This window comes from Procambarus clarkii, chromosome 55 (genome assembly GCF_040958095.1).
Source record: "Procambarus clarkii isolate CNS0578487 chromosome 55, FALCON_Pclarkii_2.0, whole genome shotgun sequence".
Taxonomy (NCBI): Eukaryota; Metazoa; Arthropoda; class Malacostraca; order Decapoda; family Cambaridae; genus Procambarus; species Procambarus clarkii.
In genome coordinates, this window is record NC_091204.1 from 22,619,952 (window position 1) to 22,642,486 (window position 22,535).

Here is a 22,535-nt window from a genome sequence, read left to right on the forward strand (position 1 = left end):
CTAAACAGGTGACCCTTAAACGAACTGTAGGATGGGGTTTATGTTTGTTTTGCAATCAAAAACATTCTCTGTACAAATGTACTAATTACTCCAATAGAGGCACAAGAGTCAGACGACTCAAACAGTTACACAAATGTACTAGGTGTCTTAAATCACATAATGTTAACAGCTGTGACATCCCACTGAACAGCTGCAATAGGTGTAGAAGGGGCAAGCATCATGCTGCACTCTGCAAATTTGTCAAGACAAATTATATTAATCCTAGAATGGGAAGTAGAGAATCTACACCTGTACAGTGCTGCAAGGTGCGAGATGTGTACAGGGTAATTTCACCAGCATCTCAAGTGGATGCAACCTTGCCCACTGCCCAGCTCCAAGTAAAGAACAAAGGGACCAAGATCACCACTCGTGGACTATTTGATTAGGGATCCCAGACAACTTTCATTACTCGGAAAGCGGCAGAGGCCCTCAATTTACAACCAATCAGACAGGTAAAATTAAACCTGTCAGGGTTTATGATAAATCGAGGACCCCAAGAATACTCAGTAGTTCAACCACTTGTACGTTTAGGTAGTCATGTCAAGGCTATCCAAGCCATTGTCGTAGATCAAATACCTTTTGACCTAAATATTAAGGGTCTGGGGTACACAGCCCACTTCCTGCAGGAACGGGAAATTAATTTTGCTGACAACAAGTTAACGTCTGACCGCCTTAACAATGTAAATGTACTAGTTGGAGCATACTACTATTACCAGTTCATCACTGGACATGTTAAACGATTGGGCATGAATATGCTCTAATCTGCAGGTGGCTACTTACTGACAGGTAAACTTTTAAACCCGAAGAAGCCTATGCCTGCCAACAATAATAAATTAGTCAGCAGTAAATCAATTCTCCAGCAACAAGCTGAATGAGAATCCCAGCTGAGTAATAAATCCAGATTAAATGTAGTACATAGCTCTCAGTGGAAAATCAGTGGTCCGTACCTAAACAAGTACAAGTCACAGCGACCAAGCCATTGAATCCACTGCAGACCTAGAATTATTCTCGACAAGTAATAATTGATCACACTCAGTCTCTCTAGGTAATCGATAATATTAGGCTAGAGAATCTAGCACTCCCTAGGTAATCAATAATATTAGGCTAGAGAATCTAGCACCCAATGCATCTGGCATTCCTGAATTTATCAATACCACGAAGTCATCAAGCAACTTCTATAATTGTAAATTCACTAGGACCAAGGTCCATAATAGCCTGCGCTTAAGGTTCGCCAAGAAAACCTTATTAATTCAACGTTTTCTGCACTAAGAGTTAGTGAAAATATTTGCATCAATTTTTGTTTGAGCTGTTTTTCTTTCGTTTCTGCTTATTTTTGTAGGAGCGCAGCCTAAGCAAATTGGCAAAGTTACCAATAAGTAAGTGAATCAACAGAGAACTAATAAAGAGTGAAACATTTAGGTTGGGAAAAGTTACAAATTATCTTTGAATATGATTAATCGTAGCAATAATTATATTTACAGCATCCTTAGGTTTTTCATCGCTTAATGCATTACCATTAAACCATAAGCATTGTTACCTAACATGCTTAATGAGCTCAATATAGCTCAACCCTGAGTTAGCGTAACAATTGAGCGTTTTAATGTTTCCCATACTAATACGAACACTGCTCGCCATGATAATTGAACGCTACAATGCTTCCCGCGCTAATTCAAGCATTGCTCACCAGAGAATCATCTGCCTAGATTCCATGCTTAGCTATTCTTCAAAAAAGGTTTTTGCACTAATAACGCGAGCTGACCTGTGAATTAATGTAATAATTGAGCACTATATTGTTCTCCAATGCGAATTCGAGCTCAATATTGCTCGCCATGATAATCGAACGTTACAATGCTCCACCTCGTTAATTCGAGCTCAATATACCTCACTCTGTTAACGAGTTCAGTATAGCTCACCATTTTAACAATGTCACTATAGCTCACCCTGTCAACGAGCTCAATATAGCTCACTGTTAAAGAGCTCAATATAGCTCACCCTGTTAACGAGCTCAATATAGCTCACCCTGTTGACCTTGCAATTATTATTGCTTACAATTTAGCTAGAGTAGCTCTACTAAGAATTAGTGAGTTATCACAATTAGCTTAGTCCTCTACTTAGGTAGGTTAGAAATTTAAACCATCTATTTAGGTAGGTATTAGGGACTTTAGTTAGTGTCAACTGAGTAACAGCCTAATCTGTACTAACAATTGAATACAGTTGACTACTTATAGAGATTGATTTAATAAATTCAATTTCTCATCTAAAGTTGAGGATGTATTAATGAGTTTCCAGTGACAAGCCTATGAGCTGCAATTCAATTAGCTCATAAGTCAGAATGACTAGGCTACTAATCTCACTGTCGACTCAGAATCTTCCTTGATTTTAATGAATAACCTTTTCAGTTCTCTAATATTATACTAATTTAGCTAGTTAGCAACATAGTTATACCATAAGTCAGAATGACTACTGCACAGCAGTGCACATTAAATCAAATTTCCTCATTTGAGTTTGGGATGATCATGATGCTCAGTGATGTGTTATTGTCTAGTAACTCAATAGTTACAAGTCACAGCGACCCTAGACAGTGACCTTGCTGTAGCATCGAAGTCTCCTTGACCTTGAATAACCCAGTGAATAATACTTTAATTTCTGTATAATAATATAGACTACAATTTATACATTAATGTTATCAGTTCTTGAGAACATTTTCTGAGTTTGCCTACAATTCAGCAATTACGTAGTGCAACCATTAGATGTCACTGTGACCATAGTTGTTGAGTGTACTGTAAACTTTAGAGCGTTCTTGATTACAGATAACTTAATAATTTCATGTATCAACATTTAATATAAGTTCCCTAAGAAGACTTGAGAGTCTTATCTGTCTGACATATTCGGGATATCCGTTACTAACGTACTAATCCATAATATAACTTCGGAATGGGTACGTCAGTATTTAACATTGCACTGCGACCCGAGAATTCCTCCCCCAGAGTTATGTTGGAAAGTTTCCAACACTAAAACATCATTATTGTATTAACCCAAAGTAATTACTAATAACACTAACGCGTAGAATTAACAGCGTTAGCGTTTACAGAGTAAGGCATAATTTAGCCAGAAAATTCCCAGCCATCATTATGCCAAGTGTCGACGACAGGCTAAAACATGAAATCTCCCACACATGTTGGAGAAATATAGTGTTGGGATTGAGTACTACAGATGTTGGAGGTAGCATGTTTGGAGCAGATGCTCTTTTGTTTATGATCTTGTTAATAATATTTCATGTACCTGATAATTGTGTTTTTGTTGTTGTTATTGGTTGAGAATAAAACCATGTGGACGAAGATTGCTTCTCTTCAGCCTTCAACCATAACAGTGGCGACGAGGATCAGACATCTCGGGCAGAGAGCCTGGGTACGAGACGTGGTGTGAGGATCAAGTGAGAGCAGGGTATGTCGTGTGGACGAGTGGATGCTTCGCATACAACAGTTGAGTGTGCTACTACTTGGAGCCGTTAAACACTGCCAAGATCTCGTTGGACCTGTAGCTCAGCCTGCTGGAAGCAAACTTTCAGTACCGGGAGATTAAGGAGGACACCAAAAAGAAAGCAGTAATCTTAGTTTCACTGGGTTCTGAAGTTTATAGTGTTCTCGGAAATTTGTGTGCACCTGAGCTACCCCACACGAAGACCTATGTAGACCTGATTGCCCTGTTTAAACGTCATTATGTAGTGAAACCTTCATATCACAGGAGTTTGATGGATTTCCAAAAGAGGACGAAAAAGCAGCAGGAATCCGTACAGGATTTATACGCAGAATTGAAGGCTTTGGCTAACCACTGCAACTTCGGAGCACAGTTGGACGGCAGGGTTAGGGATCAGTTGTTCATGGCAGTGGAAAAGAAGAATTATTTCCCTAACCTGGTGGCAGAAAACTTGGATCTACAATCGATGACATCATGGACAGTGCTCGAGAAGATATTGAACCTGGAAAGGGCTTTTGGAAGTAAGACTTCTACTCAGGAAATTATGGTCATAAAGGGCCAGACTAGATGTAAACAATGTGGATACAATCACATAAGTAGCAAGTGCAAGTTTATTGCCTGTATATGCAACATTTGTAACAAGGTGGGACACTTGCAGAGAGTGTGTAGGGAATATCTGAACAGGAACAGCAAGGCCTGGGAGAGAAGACGACCAGGGAATGCAGGAAATAAGAGGTAGAGGGTACTGTGGTCAAGGCAGTAGAGGAAGGTAACCAGTCTGAAGAAGCTGCAGGTGAGGAAAACCGACTATATTCGGTGAAAGAAAAGGTATGTTCAGTGAAGTCACAAGTGGTGAATTTTGTAATTAATGGGAAGTTAGTTCCCTTGGAACTGGACACTGGTTCTGCAGTGTCAACATTGTCTACAGATTGGGCAGATACCTTGCAACTGAATGTAAAACCAGGTAAAAAATCATTAAGTACATATGATAATGTACCAATTAAGGTCTATGGCAAGGTGTTGGCAAAAGTAGGTTATAATGGAAAAGAAATTGTCCAAGATTTTTATGTAATGGATTCACATAATCCTAGCCTATGTGGTAAGGATCTCATGGAAAAAGTGGGAATTTTCTTGGCGGGCCTAGATGAATTGTCGATAGTTAAAACAATTAAAAGTGCCTAACAAATGTTAGATAAATATTCAGTGGAGGCAGATAAGCCAATTAATAGCATGGTGGCAAAAATTCACCTGCAAAATGGGGCTTCACCTAAATTTTTCAAGGCAAGAACAGTGCCGCTTCATTACAAGCAATTGGTAAAATCAGCCCTGGAAAAGCATGTGGCAGAAGGCATCTTAGAGCCAATTACACATAGTGAGTGGGCAGCCCCAATTGTACCAGTGTTGAAGGCAGATCGGAAATCCTTGAGATTCTGTGCAGACTTCAAGGAACTGAACAACAGCATACACTGTGAGAAGTACCCTTTACCTAAGATAGATGAGTTATTGTCAGTAGTCTGCAAGGGGGGTTAATTTTTTCTAAGATTGACCTGAAAGATGTTTACTTGCAAATTCCTGTAGAGGAGGAGAGCCAGAAATTGTTAGTGATTAATACCCACAAGGGGTTATTTAAGTATAAAAGACTTCCTTTTGTACTCTCCTCGTCTCTAGCAGTTTTTCAGAGATTCGTGTCCCAGTTGTTAATAAACATTGAAGGTATGGCTAGTTTTTTAGATGACATTATTGTATGTGGGGAGACTGAGGAAGTGCATGATGCTAGATTAGAACAAATTTTGAATCTTTTGCAAAAGCACAATGTGAAGATTAATAAGGGTAAAACCACATTGAAGACCAAGGCCATTGAATACCTGGGGTACCATATTTCAGGTAAGGGCTTTACTCTTTCTCACAAAAATGTAGAGGCAATAGTAGATGCCCCAGCCCCAACATCAGTTGGGGAAGTACAGTCTTTTGTTGGGATGGTGACATATTTTTGTAAGTTCGTGAAGAACTTTTCAACAAAATTAGCACCCTTGTATGAATTGTTGAAGAAAGGGGCTAGATTTAAGTGGGCAGCAAGGGAGGAAAATGCCTTCAGGAATATTAAGCAGGAATTGATCAATTCTCCAGTGCTCACTAATTTTACAGGTAGACTCCTGTTAAAACTGGAGATAGATGCTTCCTCAGTAGGAGTGGGTTGTGTATTACTACAGAAAGTAGATGGTCAGGATAAAGTAGTATATGCTGCTAGCAAGAAATTATCTCCTGCGGAACAGAATTATTCTCAGTTAGATAAAGAAGCCTTAGCTTTGGTATATGGTGTAAAAAAACTCAGGTATTTTCTGCTGGGGAGGAAATTTCTTGCTAGAACAGATCATAAACCCCTGCTAGGCTTGTTCGGCAGAGGTAAGCAGATTCCAGTTAATGCCAAAGCTAGAATTCAAAGATGGGCATTACTACTCTCGCAGTTTGAGTATGATTTAGAGTTTAAGCCAGACAAGAATAATGTAGTAGCTGATGCATTAAGTAGATTGCCTGTGACAGAAGAATTAAATTCCAGTATTCCAGTGGAGTATGTTAACCTGGTGGAATCTATGTCTTTTGAGGATATTTCATTCCAGACTATTAGGAAGGAAGAGATCCCAAATTAAATCTGTTGATAAAATATGTCAAATATGATTGGAATGATAATTTATTATTGTCAGAGTATGCTGCAGTGAAGGCTGACCTTAGTATTCACCAGGATGTACTCTTGTATAGGAATAGAGTGGTGGTGCCTGGGGAACTAAGATGTAAGACTTTGGAGCAGCTGCATGTAGGCCATAATGGCATAAATGCTATGAAAGCAGAAGCTAGAAGTTGGGTTTCGTGGCCAAAAATAGACCAGGATATTGCTGAGGTAACAAAAAATTGTCATATTTGCTTTAAGAATTGTCAGAAACCACAGACCCCAGTACTTTCTTGGCCATGCACTAGAAAACCCTGGTCTAGACTTCATATAGATTATGTGGGACCTATGGATAACAAATATTACCTAGTGGTGGTGGATTCATACACAAAATTTCTGGATGTTCATGTATGTAATTCCACCACATCATCTGTAACTTGTGAATTACTAAGGAAAACATTTTGTAATATTGGATTACCAGACATGGTTGTCTCAGACAATGCTCCTTAATTTTGTTTCTGTGGAAATGGAGAATTTTTTCGAAAAAAGGGTAATAAACATGTAACATCTGCCCCTATAATCCTTCTTCAAATGGTCTAGCAGAGAGAGCAGCGAGATCCTTGAAAGAAGGGTTAAAGCAGTTTATGGAAGGTACTATTAATACTAGGCTTTGTAGATTTTTATATAATCAAAGGAAAACTGTTCATTCTACTACTGGTAAATCTCCTTCTGAGTTACTTTTTAATAGGCAATTTAAAGTGCACGTGGAAGCAGTAAAGACAGATTCCGATAAAGAGAAATTGGTAACTAGCTTGGCCAGTCAGTTAGCTCAGGGAGAGGAATTGTTGTTTAACGAGGGGGATGCAGTATATGCAAGGAATTTTGGAATGGGGAAGCCCTGGGTAGAAGGAAAAATTAGGGAAGTCTTGGGCCGCAGGAATTTCACAGTACAAGTTCAGAGTTTAGGGAACATTAATTGGAAAAGGCATGCCGATCAGCTCATGCCAAGGTTCACAGGGAATTTTGAAGACCCTTCAGGTGGGGGTGGGGCAACTAGTGATACCCATCCTAATAATGAAGGGGTAACAGCACCTGCAGGAGACCGGGAGGCAGAGCAAGGGGCAGCGTAGGGTAATGGGGATACAGTTAACCCTATGGACTCTACAGGGAGTAATTCAGAAGAATATTTCCCAGAAGTAACAGGTCAGGACTCCCAGTTGAGAAAATCAGGAAGAATCAGACGACCGCCTGATAGACTTAACCTGTAGGGGTAGAGTTTATTGAAAAGGCGAGGAATGTAGGGATTGAGTACTACAGATGTTGGAGGTAGCATGTTTTGAGCAGATGCTCTTTTGTTTATGATCTTGTTAATAATATTTCATGTACCTGATAACTGTTTTGTTGTTGTTGTTATTGATTGAGAATAAAACCATGTGGGCGAGGATTGTTTCTCTTTAGCCTTCAACATAACATACAGAGTTCAGTTAATTACTCTTTCTTTCTTAAATTATTGTTCTTTATGAAGGAAATAACCATTTTGCATGCTTATGCGTACTGAGCTCGGATATTTAACTAAATTAATTATTCCAGTAAAATACTACTGTGACGTAAAGTAAAAATACGTTAACCCGTCTCGTTGAATTTGTGCAATGTTAATTAGATCAATTGCCTTACGAGAAAGGGTATTGTTATCCAATACTTATTGGTGATATAGTTTAGATTTTACTCCTTCTGATCCCCAAATAATGAATAATAAACCGAAATGGTTTACGTCCGGGATCGCTATGAGCGTCTCGAGACCGAGCGTGGTGAGAGGAAGGAGGTGGGATTTAAACACAAGATTTCGCGGGGTGCACACCCGCCTCCACAGACGGCAGCCATTTAATACCATCACGTGGTCTACAGTACTCAACTGTTTAATTACGCGTATTATAGTCCCAGCCCGTAATCACACGTACACAGCAGTGAACATCAGGGACTGGCAGACGCTATATCGGCAGACCATAGTGTTCTCACATGCTCAAGTTAAGTATACTTTTCTAGTTTGATGCATCATTCAAGATTGTGTATTTGTGGGTAGCCTGTTGTTATGTTACGAGAAGATCAATAACCCAATTTTAGTTGATGCTTCCCTTTTATTCCAATCTCAATGAATATTGGCATAATTCATAGCCCAATCAAATGCTACTCAAATTTCCCTGATTGCAACATGTAGACGAGGATGTCCCAAGTTTCTTCTTTCACCTACGATGTTCACCACTAGTGTTTCTTCCTTATTGGGACCTTGTGATCACGAAGACGAGTAACGAAACGGACTTAATGAAGTCGTCTTACAGCTAAGACAAATAATGTTTCGTAGAAATTTTGAATAAAGCTATTATTAATTTATATATGTATTTATATGTAGGATGGTCATGAGGAATAATATAACGCAATAATTTACTGCTCAGTACTCAATGAGTCTGCATTTATTATTTCTTAGGATTTATTAATCTTACAATATATTGATTATTTAATATTTCATGGTTTTTGAAATCTACATTCTAGTTCAGAATTTGACATTTTACTTACCCTTTAATGAACTAGTGACGAACCACACTGGTTCCTAGATATATATGAACTTCTAGAAATAACCCGACCCCAAAGTTGATATTTGAGGCTTTTAACTTTAATCAATTAATAATACAGTCCATTCATTTTCTTTAAGTGTTTGTTTAATACTACGCGTACTAGTGGCTGTACAAGAATGTAACAACTCTTGTATATATCTAAAAAAAAAAAAAAGTTACCATACATAGGCACTGGTTCTAAAGTGTCAATCTTATAATCACTTTTATTTGTTTTCACTCTTTTCTCAAAAGTGGGTGGTCCTGCTATTTATATTAATCATCATAATTAAATAATTCTATATTTGAGTCAAAGCCCCAGATACCCAACACCCAGCTGCAGCAGCATGTATACAATACTATTCCAGCTACAGCAGCATATATAAAATACTATCCCCGGTACAGCGGCAAGTATACAATACTATCCCAGCTACAGCAGCATATATGTACTACTATCCCAGCTACAGCAGCATATATATAATACTATCCCAGCTACAGCAGCATATATACAATACTATCCCAGCTACAGCAGCATATATATAATACTATCCCAGCTACAGCAGCATATATATAATACTATCCCTGCTACAGCAGCATATATATAATACTATCCCAGCTACAGCAGCATATATACAATACTATCCCTGCTACAGCAGCATATTTACAATTCTCTCCCAGCTACAGCAGCATATATATAATACTATCCCTGCTACAGCAGCATATATATAATACTATCCCTGCTACAGCAGCATATATATAATACTATCCCAGCTACAGCAGCATATATATAATACTATCCCTGCTACAGCAGCATATATATAATACTATCCCTGCTACAGCAGCATATATATAATACTATCCCTGCTACAGCAGCATATATATAATACTATCCCTGCTACAACAGCATATATATAATACTATCCCAGCTACAGCAGCATATTTACAATTCTCTCCCAGTTACAGCAGCATATATATAATAATATCCCTGCTACAGCAGCATATATATAATACTATCCCTGCTACAACAGCATATATATAATACTATCCCTGCTACAGCAGCATATTTACAATACTATCCCAGCTACAGCAGCATATATATAATACTATCCCTGCTACAGCAGCATATATACAATACTATCCCTGCTACAGCAGCATATATATAATACTATCCCTGCTACAGCAGCATATATATAATACTATCCCTGCTACAGCAGCATATATATAATACTATCCCTGCTACAGCAGCATATATATAATACTATCCCTGCTACAACAGCATATATATAATACTATCCCTGCTACAACAGCATATATATAATACTATCCCTGCTACAGCAGCATATATACAATACTATCCCAGCTACAGCAGCATATATATAATACTATCCCTGCTACAACAGCATATATATAATACTATCCCTGCTACAGCAGCATATATACAATACTATCCCAGCTACAGCAGCATATATATAATACTATCCCTGCTACAGCAGCATATATATAATACTATCCCTGCTACAGCAGCATATATATAATACTATCCCTGCTACAACAGCATATATATAATACTATCCCAGCTACAGCAGCATATATATAATACTATCCCTGCTACAGCAGCATATATATAATACTATCCCTGCTACAACAGCATATATATAATACTATCCCAGCTACAGCAGCATATATATAATACTATCCCAGCTACAACAGCATATATATAATACTATCCCAGCTACAGCAGCATATATATAATACTATCCCTGCTACAGCAGCATATATATAATACTGTCCCTGCTACAGCAGCATATATACAATACTATCCCAGCTACAGCAGCATATATATAATACTGTCCCTGCTACAACAGCATATATACAATACTATCCCAGCTACAGCAGCATATTTACAATACTATCCCAGCTACAGCAGCATATATATAATACTGTCCCTGCTACAGCAGCATATATATAATACTGTCCCTGCTACAGCAGCATATATACAATACTATCCCAGCTACAGCAGCATATATATAATACTATCCCTGCTACAGCAGCTTGTAATACAAGCAAACACGTTACATACGACATAAGTGTAAACTGTTACAGAATTGTTCTGCGAAGTTTACACTTAAAACTATAATGTCAAAAGTTAAACTGATGACAAAATGAAGCCAGTGAACTATTTATAAGTTTGTTCAAATCAATGTGAGATTTATCATGATCAAGTATGATGTTATGGGTCCTAGACAACGAGTATGATGTTATGGGTCCTAGACAACGAGTATGATGTTATGGGTCCTAGACAACGTGCATGATGTATATGGGTCCTAGACAACGTGCATGATGTTATGGGTCCTAGACAACGTGTATGATGTTATGGGTCCTAGACAACGTGTATGATGTTATGGGTCCTAGACAACGTGTATGATGTTATGGGTCTTAGACAACGTGCATGATGTTATGGGTACTAGACAACGTGTATGATGTTATGGGTCCTAGACAACGTGTATGATGTTATGGGTCCTAGACAACGAGTAAGTTACTAACAATAATAGTCTAAATAACAAAAATGTAAACTACAATTACCTGGTCGTAGATATTACCCCACTCATCGTATTTAGCGATGAGTTGATGGGGATCCTGACCGGGTTGACGGAGCTCTGCCAGAACCTTACCAGTAATCTCCTCCATCTCGCTCGTGCTGCTCATCTGATGAATCAAACAAACCCAACGTCATCATTTGACAAATAAAACGTCACATCAGATCAAAAAAGCACCAAAATATTAAATTGCACAAAATATCTCCTCCAGGATGGTTATATACATCTCCTCCAGGATGGTTATATACATCTCCTCCAGGATGGTTATATACATCTCCTCCAGGATGGTTATATACATCTCCTCCAGGATGGTTATATACATCTCCTCCAGAATAGTTATATACATCGCCTCCAGGATGGTTATATACATCTCCAAAATAGTTATATACATCTCCAGGATTATTATATATTTTAAGTGAAAAAAAGATGCTCGAGAATAGTTGAGTTATCCCTGCTTAATGGCACCAGAAAACGGCAGAAAAGGATAATTTAAAGACTAACCTAACTCTCTCATTAATATTTTACATACACACCATACAATTAATTCTCACTCATACAGATACTAAATATACAATACGTGTCCGGTCCATTTATTAGTGGGCTAAAGTCAGGTAACAAAAATAATCACCATGTGAATGGCTGAACTAACACTCCACAGTATAATAACACAAATGAAACCTTAATTACTATCTTAGTTTCAACTGAACAACATGACTTAAATTTCATGAGTGAGCTGTTGTTCTCAGAGACAAATCAGACTGTGTCATCTGCACTTCGCATTCACAGAACAAACCATAGAACATGGCCTGCATATGAGGGAGGTCTTATTAGAGGTTTAAAACCTGTCCAAATAGCTTCAGAGATTGCATGTCTTTTGATGGGGGATGAATGTTCAATAAATAATTCTCGTGTATATATTGTGAATGAGGAAACTCAGTTTACGTTCTAGTGCTAAAATGAGTTCCTTACTGTATTTGCCAGAGAAATGAGCTTGCAGTGCTCTTTACATTTAAAAAATGAGTACAAAAACACATGTTTATATGTGTGGAGAGTTAGGTTCAAACTCTTTACCCTAGTCACCCATTAGCTTTCCTACCATTTTCTGTTGCAAAAGTAAAAATTCCATTTTCTGTGGAATTCAGTGAAAATACCGGTGAAAATTTCCTGCATTTCTATGGTTCGAAGTGCTTTATAGATATATTTGCGATGGCCTGAATTTATTTTAAATATGTGTGTAGCGAATAAACCTTATACTTGCTCCAGTCTCTCATTACCAACAGAGAAAACAACATCTCTTATGCATCGTTAATCGCCTGGAAAGAGACAACAATATCTCTTTCCAGGCGATTAACGATGCATAAACAACAGGGCTCCATTAGGGACATATAATCTCTTCCCACAACCAGACCATCACCAGAGAAATTGAAATTGAAATTGAAATAAGTTTATTGAGGTAAAATACACACAAAGGGATGAGGTAGCTCAAGCTATTCTCACCCCGTTCAGTACAACGTGTTAGTACATACATAGACACACATCACAAACAATAAACCAGTTACCAAACATTCTGAGAGATAAACATGTACATTTCCTCCTTCACAAGTGGTATGGTATCAGACGTACACAAATACTTTTATGACCTAGTTATACGGATAATTCAACAAAATATTACAGTCTTGGTGCAAAATTCTTATATCTCTCAAGAATATCATCAACCTTTCCTTTGTGACACATCCAGGCTATTTGCTCAGGAACAGTCCTTATCTCAGTGTTTCTATATACATTAATCAACGGACAATCAAGAACATAATGGGCAAGGGTGTGAGACCTTAACATACCACATAGTTTACACTTCGTGTCATTATCATGAACGCCTATCCCATATTCCCAGTAATATTTGTACCCAAGCCTGAGCCGCATGTACACAGAGTCACTCCAAGCATTTCTCCTTTTACCGTAAGTGAAAAGGGTGTTTTGACTCACATACATGTAGTGTTGCATGGTTAGACTTCTCTCATACATTATCCCTCTCCTCTCCACTCCTGCCTGTGCCTGAATATTTCTGATTTTGCTTCTTATTTGTCTCATTGTGAATTCACATTCAATGTCAATTTGTGGTTTTGATGTGGCACGTTTGGCCAAGTCATCCGCCACCTCGTTGAGCACTATTCCAACATGAGATGGAATCCACATGAATTTCACACTATGACCTTTCAGCTGTATCTCAGCTATTCTTCTCTCACAATCCTCAACTATAGACATGAAGACTGGGTTTCGACTGTTTAAGGACTCCAGTGCTCCTCGGCTATCGACAAACACAAAAACATTTTTGTCGTCATGACGTACTTCCTCCAAACACGCCAGAATGGCCTGCAGTTCAGCTTGTGTGGATGATATATAATTACTAAGCCGGAGTTCAATTTTCCTGTCCACAGTCCCAAACTCCGTATATTCCCTTATTAGGACACCACACCCTGCCCTGCCATCCTCCGCCACCGACCCGTCGCAATATACATGTAAACTGTTGCCTCTTGGTAACCGGGATATCATGCTTCCATACATACACCGTAATTGTCCCGGTTCATGATGAATCTTTTTCACATTGAAGGGTACAATTTCGACGTCTATTTTCTGTACTTTCCAGGGAGCAGACATATTACCCTGTCGAGAGGGTTTACAGCAGTCAAGTACATCGTATTCCCTGAGGTCATGAGCTAATCCCCTCGTGTAGCGTGTCTCCCTCAGTTTCCTGGAAGTGTGTACGTCACTCAAGCAGGTCTGAACGCTCTCAAACAGCTTATCCCCTCCTTTTCTCCGCGTGAAACGAATAGCTACTCTAGTGTTAATGTCACGGACTCTATCACACACACTCTGTAAATTTAATTCCATTCTCATTATTTCAATCATTGCATTTCTTTGACATCCAAGAATAACCCTCATAGCCTCGTTCTGTATCAGCTCTATTTTTTGAATTCTGCCTTGGCCTGTGTAAGACAAAACGGGTGCTGCGTAGTCTATCAGGGACCGAACAGTGCTTATGTATAACATCCGTAAGATAGGTACCCCAACACCTTTACCAGAAAAAGCCAGTGCTTTTAGAGGATGCAGACGGGCTTTACATAAGGTGCTGATATGATTTATTTCAGCATTCTTACTCTCACATGTGTATCCAACATACATGCCCAGATACTTGTACTTCTGAACACGGCTCAGTTCCACACCATTTAGAGTAAGTGTTATATTTCTTCGTTTCCTATACTCATATTTGGTTTTATCTGCATTTATAACTAAGCCTAACTTGTGACAGGTTGTACCAAGTATGTTAAGAGCAGTTTGAATTTTGTTCCCGGAAGTGCCTTGTATAAGAATGTCATCAGCATATATGATCGTCGTGACCCCTGGAGGATATATTTCTGATGCTAATCTGTTCATTAATACATTGAATAAGGTGGGACTTAATACTTCCCCTTGTGGGGTACCTAACTGAAACCTCCGTTCCTCAGACATGCATCCCTGATAATACACCTGACCTTTTCTGCCTTGTAGATAATCCCTTATCCAGTGTAACAATCTCCCTGTTATTCCCAGATTGGCTAATTCGTATAAGATTACTTCCCCATTGGCTTTATCAAATGCTCCTTGTAGATCAACAAAAACTCTACAATTGTCATCCATATTAGACAAACACTAGAGAAGTCTTAACAAAAACCACGGAAATCATCGATAGATACAGCGATAGCAGGCGGCTTGATATCTGCGAGGCACTACACATTAAGAAGTCAACACCAGCAATCAACAGCCAATTAATGCACAACTATATTCTACCAACTTCAATACTCCACACCAATATAGAAGCATCAAGATATATGGGCCAATAGGCCCTTTGCAGTTACTTCCATTCTTCCCTTTAACTTACCCAATATTATACCCATTGTTTCGTGTTCTGTCTTGTGTTGAAAGTTTGTTTTATCTCATCCAAAACTGTTGTAACATATCACCTCACCCAAATGCAGGTATAAAATAAAAGCTGTTTAAACTCTGTTTAGTGTTTGCAGGTTATAGTTGTGTGTGTGTAAACTAAAGTCATTGAAAATGTAATAAGTTATTACGAAACGCGTTCAAGTGTCGCGTCAGACTAGAAATAATAATTAATTTTGGAGAATTGATCTTTCAGTTACCATCGACAGTGAAAGGATACATAACAAAATATTGAGAAAATTCGTGTTAGAATTATTACTCTTACTTTTTCGGTCATATTTAATAATAAATAAATATATATATATATATATATATATATATATATATATATATAACCTTCCTGAAGGACAGCAACCTTCCCTGTCCCCCAGTCCTCCCCAGCATTTTCCCCTCACCCGTCTCCTCGACCTCCCAACCATTCCCAACTCCACCATGCCCTCTTCCTTTCATGCCTCACTCCCGTCTTTTTGTCTTCCCCACCATTCTTATTTCCCCCATCCCCTCGTCCCTACCATCTCAAATTCCCCTGTCCCCGCGTCCTTCCCCACCATTACCCCTCCCTTTTCCCCTCGTTCTCCTCGCCATCTCTAACTTCCATCCCCTGGTCATCCCCACCATTCCCCACTCCCTCGTCAGATGCCTTCCCAATGGTCTGATGTTCCCATCATAAAATTTGGAACATCAAGTTGATCTGATATTCCAATCACTGAAATATAAGAAAAACAGTTAAAAAATTAAATGAAAATATGAAAAAATATAAAAATAAACTATACTCACGAAATGAACGGTATGGTTAACAACACAGCTCAATTCCACCACAATTTCTCCCAAAATAATTAAATCAAAATGAAAATAAATCAAAATCTATGAAAATTCCATTTATCAATGCAATCAGAAACACTGAAATGGAATTGTAACATATCTAGTATAGCATGTGCGTTGATCTTACATGCAACAGATGGCGCTCTTTTTCAAGAAAAAGCACAGTTTTACCTGTCACAGGTGTGGCATCTATACTTATACTTACAAAATGAAAGGTATGGTAAACAACACAGCTCAATTCCAACACAATGTCACACAAAATAATTCAAGAAAAAATAAAATATATAGAAATCTATGAAAATAAATTTTATCGATGCAATCGGAAATATTGAAATGGAATTCGTGACATATTTAGTACAGCGTTCATGTTGCCATTATGTGCAACAGACGGTGCTGTTTTTCCAAACCGCATGTTTTTACCTGTCACAGAGGTGGCATCTATATAGTAGGTATATAAAATTTGATTGCAACGTTGTGTCGAAATTTCAACGCAATTGGTGAAGAACTTTTGGAGATTACAGCGTGTGTTGCTCCTACGTCCAACAGATGGCGCTGTTTTTTTTCAAAATTAGAATGTTTTTTCCTGTCACTGGTGAGGGATGTCTGTAGTAGATATATAAAATTACACGCCTATTCAAATGCAATATTGTGTCAAAATTTCAAAGCAATCAGTAAAGAGGTTTCGAAGATTTCCCTCACATGAAAAAACACATGAAAAACACAGTTTTTCAGAAAAAGCATGTTTTTTTTTTTACGGTCACGTCTATATAGTATGTATATAAAAACCAGCTCGGATGCGAATGGAACATTGTGCTGAAAATTTCAATGCAATCGGTGAAGAACTTTCGGAGATTAACGATTTTGAACAAACGAACAATTCAATTTATATATATATATATATATATATATATATATATATATATATATATATATATATATATATATATATATATATATATATATATATATATATGTCGTACCTAGTAGCCAGAACGCACTTCTCAGCTTACTATGCAAGTCCCGATTTGCCTAATAAGCCAAGTTTTCATGAATTAATATATTTTCTCAATTTTTTTTCTTATGAAATGTTAAAGCTACCCATTTCATTATATATGAGGTCAAATTTTTTTTATTGGAGTTAAAATTAACGTAGATATATGACCGAACCTAACCTAGCCTAACCTATCTTTATAGGTTAGGTTAGGTTAGGTAGCCGAAAAAGTTAGGTTAGGTAGTCGAAAAACAATTAATTCATGAAAACTTGGCTTGTTAGGCAAATCGGGCCTTGCATAGTAGGCTGAGAAGTGCGTTCTGGCTACTAGGTACGATATATATATATATATATATATATATATATATATATATATATATATATATATATATATATATATATATATATATTATTAAATATGACCGAAAAAGTAAGATTAATAATTCTAACACGAATTTTCTCAATCTTTCGTACATTACGCTTCACTGTTGGAGGTAAATCAAAAATCACTTCTCCAAAATTCATTTTTATTTCTAGTCTGACGCGACACGGGAGCGTTTCGTAAAACTTATTACATTTTCAAAGACTTCACAAATACACAACTGATTAGAACTTACGTCTCTCTGATATTATATCTACATTTGAGTGAGGTGGGAAGGATGATGTGGCATTAACACAAGACAGAACAGGGGATATTAATAGGGTATTAAAAGTATCAACACAAGACAGAACAGAAACAATGGGTATTGAATAGAAGTGTTTGTAGAAAGCCTATTGGTCCATATTTCTTGATGCTTCTATATTGGAGCGGAGTCTTGAGGTGGGTAGAATATAGTTGTGCAATAATTGGCTGTTGATTGCTGGTGTTGACTTCTTGATGTGTAGTGCCTCGCAAACGTCAAGCCGCCTGCTATCGCTGTATCTATCGATGATTTCTGTGTTGTTTACTAGGATTTCTCTGGCGATGGTTTGGTTATGGGAAGAGATTATATGTTCCTTAATGGAGCCCTGTTGCTTATGCATCGTTAAACGCCTAGAAAGAGATGTTGTTGTCTTGCCTATATACTGGGTTTTTTGGAGCTTACAGTCCCCAAGTGGGCATTTGAAGGCATAGACGACGTTAGTCTCTTTTAAAGCGTTCTGTTTTGTGTCTGGAGAGTTTCTCATGAGTAGGCTGGCCGTTTTTCTGGTTTTATAGTAAATCGTCAGTTGTATCCTCTGATTTTTGTCTGTAGGGATAACGTTTCTATTAACAATATCTTTCAGGACCCTTTCCTCCGTTTTATGAGCTGTGGAAAAGAAGTTCCTGTAAAATAGTCTAATAGGGGGTATAGGTGTTGTGTTAGTTGTCTCTTCAGAGGTTGCATGGCTTTTCACTTTCCTTCTTATGATGTCTTCGATGAAACCATTGGAGAAGCCGTTATTGACTAGAACCTGCCTTACCCTACAGAGTTCTTCGTCGACTTGCTTCCATTCTGAGCTGTGGCTGAGAGCACGGTCGACGTATGCGTTAACAACACTCCTCTTGTACCTGTCGGGGCAGTCGCTGTTGGCATTTAGGCACATTCCTATGTTTGTTTCCTTAGTGTAGACTGCAGTGTGGAAACCTCCGCCCTTTTCCATGACTGTTACATCTAGAAAAGGCAGCTTCCCATCCTTTTCTAGATGTAACAGTCATGGAAAAGGGCGGAGGTTTCCACACTGCAGTCTACACTAAGGAAACAAACATAGGAATGTGCCTAAATGCCAACAGCGACTGCCCCGACAGGTACAAGAGGAGTGTTGTTAACGCATACGTCGACCGTGCTCTCAGCCACAGCTCAGAATGGAAGCAAGTCGACGAAGAACTCTGTAGGGTAAGGCAGGTTCTAGTCAATAACGGCTTCTCCAATGGTTTCATCGAAGACATCATAAGAAGGAAAGTGAAAAGCCATGCAACCTCTGAAGAGACAACTAACACAACACCTATACCCCCTATTAGACTATTTTCAAGGAACTTCTTTTCCACAGCTCATAAAACGGAGGAAAGGGTCCTGAAAGATATTGTTAATAGAAACGTTATCCCTACAGACAAAATTAGAGGATACAACTGACGATTTACTATAAAACCAGAAAAACGGCCAGCCTACTCATGAGAAACTCTCCAGACACAAAACAGAACGCTTTAAAAGAGACTAACGTCGTCTATGCCTTCAAATGCCCACTTGGGGACTGTAAGCTCCAAAAAACCCAGTATATAGGCAAGACAACAACATCTCTTTCTAGGCGTTTAACGATGCATAAGCAACAGGGCTCCATTAAGGAACATATAATCTCTTCCCATAACCAAACCATCGCCAGAGAAATCCTAGTAAACAACACAGAAATCATCGATAGATACAGCGATAGCAGGCGGCTTGACGTTTGCGAGGCACTACACATCAAGAAGTCAACACCAGCAATCAACAGCCAATTATTGCACAACTATATTCTACCCACCTCAAGACTCCGCTCCAATATAGAAGCATCAAGAAATATGGACCAATAGGCTTTCTACAAACACTTCTATTCAATACCCATTGTTTCTGTTCTGTCTTGTGTTGATACTTTTAATACCCTATTAATATCCCCTGTTCTGTCTTGTGTTAATGCCACATCATCCTTCCCACCTCACTCAAATGTAGATATAATATCAGAGAGACGTAAGTTCTAATCAGTTGTGTATTTGTGAAGTCTTTGAAAATGTAATAAGTTTGACGAAACGCGCCCGTGTCGCGCCAGACTAGAAATAAAATTGAATTTTGGAGAAGTGATTTTTTATTTACCTCCAACAGTGAAGCGTAATGTACGAAAGATTGAGAAAATTCGTGTTAGAATTATTAATCTTACTTTTTCGGTCATATTTAATAATATATGTCTACAGGAAAGACTGCTACCAAAATATACTAATATATATATATATATATATGTCGTACCTAATAGCCAGAACGCACTTCTCAGCCTACTATGCAAGGCCCGATTTGCCTAATAAGCCAAGTTTTCCTGAATTAATATATTTTTTCTAATTTTTTTCTTATGAAATGATAAAGCTACCCATTTCATTATGTATAAGGTCAATTTCGTTTTATTGGAGTTAAAATTAACGTAGATATATGACCGAACTTAACCAACCCTACCTAACCTAACCTAACCTATCTCTATCGGTAAGGTTAGGTTAGGTAGCAGAAAAAGTTAGGTTAGGTTAGGTTAGGTAGGTTAGGTAGTCGAAAAAGCATTAATTCATGAAAGCTTGGCTTATTAGGCAAATTGGGCCATACATAGTTGGCTGAGAAGTGCGTTCTGGCTACTAGGTACGACATATATATATATATATATATATATATATATATATATATATATATATATATATATATGTCGTACCTAGTAGCCAGAACTCACTTCTCAGCCTACTATTCAAGGCCCGATTTGCCTAATAAGCCAAGTTTTCCTGAATTAATATATTTACTATAATTTTTTTCTTATGAAATGATAAAGCAACCCTTTTCTCTATGTATGAGGTCAATTTTTTTTTATTGGAGTTAAAATTAACGTAGATATATGACCGAACCTAACCAACCCTACCTAACCTAACCTAACCTATATTTATAGGTAAGGTTAGGTTAGGTAGCCAAAAAAAGCTAGGTTAGGTTAGGTTAGGTAGGTTAGGTAGACGAAAAAACATTAATTCATGAAAACTTGGCTTATTAGGCAAATCGGGCCTTGAATAGTAGGCTGAGAAGTGCGTTCTGGCTATTAGGTACGATATATATATATATATATATATATATATATATATATATATATATATATATATATATATATATATATGTCGTACCTAGTAGCCAGAACTCACTTTTTGGCCTACTATTCAAGGCCCGATTTGCCTAATAAGCCAAGTTTTCCTGAAATAATATATTTTTTCTAATTTTTTTCTTATGAAATGATAAAGCTACCCATTTCATTATGTATGAGGTCAATTTTTTTTTATTGGAGTTAAAATTAACGCAGATATATGACCGAACCTAACCAACCCTACCTAACCTAACCTAACCTATCTTTATAGGTTAGGTTAGGTTAGGTTGCCGGAAAAGTTAGGTTAGGTTAGGTTAGGTAGGTTAGGTAGTCGAAAAAGCATTAATTCATGAAAACTTGGCTTATTAGGCAAATCGGGCCTTGCATAGTAGGCTGAGAAGTGTGTTCTGGCTACTAGGTACGACATATATATATATATATATATATATATATATATATATATATATATATATATATATATATATATATGTCGTACCTAGTAGCCAGAACGCACTTCTCAGCCTACTATGCAAGGCCCGATTTGCCTAATATGCCAAGTTTTCATGAATTAATGTTTTTTCGACTACCTAACCTACCTAACCTAACCTAACCTAACTTTTTCGGCTACCTAACCTAACCTATAGAGATAGGTTAGGTTCGGTTAGGTTAGGTAGGGTTGGTTAGGTTCGGTCATATATCTACGTTAATTTTAACTACAATGAAAAAAATTTACCTCATACATAATGAAATGGGTAGCTTTATCATTTCATAAGAAAAAAATTAGAGAAAATGTAATAATTCAGGAAAACTTGGCTTATTAGGCATATCGGGCCTTGCATAGTAGGCTGAGAAGTGCATTCTGGCTACTAGGTACGACATATATATATATATATATATATATATATATATATATATATATATATATATGTCGTACCTAGTAGCCAGAACGCACTTCTCAGCCTACTATGCAAGGCCCGATTTGCCTAATGAGCCAAGTTTTCCTGAATTAATATATTTTCTCTAATTTTTTTCTTATGAAATGATAAAGCTACCAATTTCATGATGTATGAGGTAAATTTTTTTTTATTGGAGTTAAAATTAACGTAGATATACGACCGAACCTAACCAACCCTACCTAACCTAACCTAACCTATCTTTATAGGTTAGGTTCGGTTAGGTAGCCAAAAAAGTTAGGTTAGGTTAGGTTAGGTAGGTTAGGTAGTCGAAAAACAATTAATTCATGAAAACTTGGCTTATTAAGCAAATCGGGCCTTGCATAGTAGGCTGACAAGTGAGTTCTGGCTACTAGGTACGACACATATATATATATATATATATATATATATATATATATATGTCGTACCTAATAGCCAGAACGCACTTCTGAGCCTACTATTCAAGGCCCGATTTGCCTAATAAGCCAAGTTTTCATGAATTAATGTTTTTTCGTCTACCTAACCTACCTAACCTAACCTAACCTAGCTTTTTTTGGCTACCTAACCTAACCTTACCTATAAATATAGGTTAGGTTAGGTTAGGTAGGGTTGGTT

The 22,535-nt window shown here is 37.6% G+C and overlaps 1 protein-coding gene across 2 annotated transcripts in view; it reads right to left on the minus strand.

Moving 5' to 3' along the window:
• LOC123756277 (methyltransferase-like protein 27) overlaps nt 1-22,535 on the minus strand; it is a 262,560-nt gene that overhangs the window by 166,109 nt on the left and 73,916 nt on the right. For both annotated transcript variants that reach the window (XM_069305544.1, XM_069305546.1), the window contains exon 2: nt 11,371-11,493. In XM_069305544.1, the coding sequence (XP_069161645.1) occupies nt 11,371-11,493 (123 nt within the window). The remainder of the gene's footprint in view (nt 1-11,370; nt 11,494-22,535) is intronic.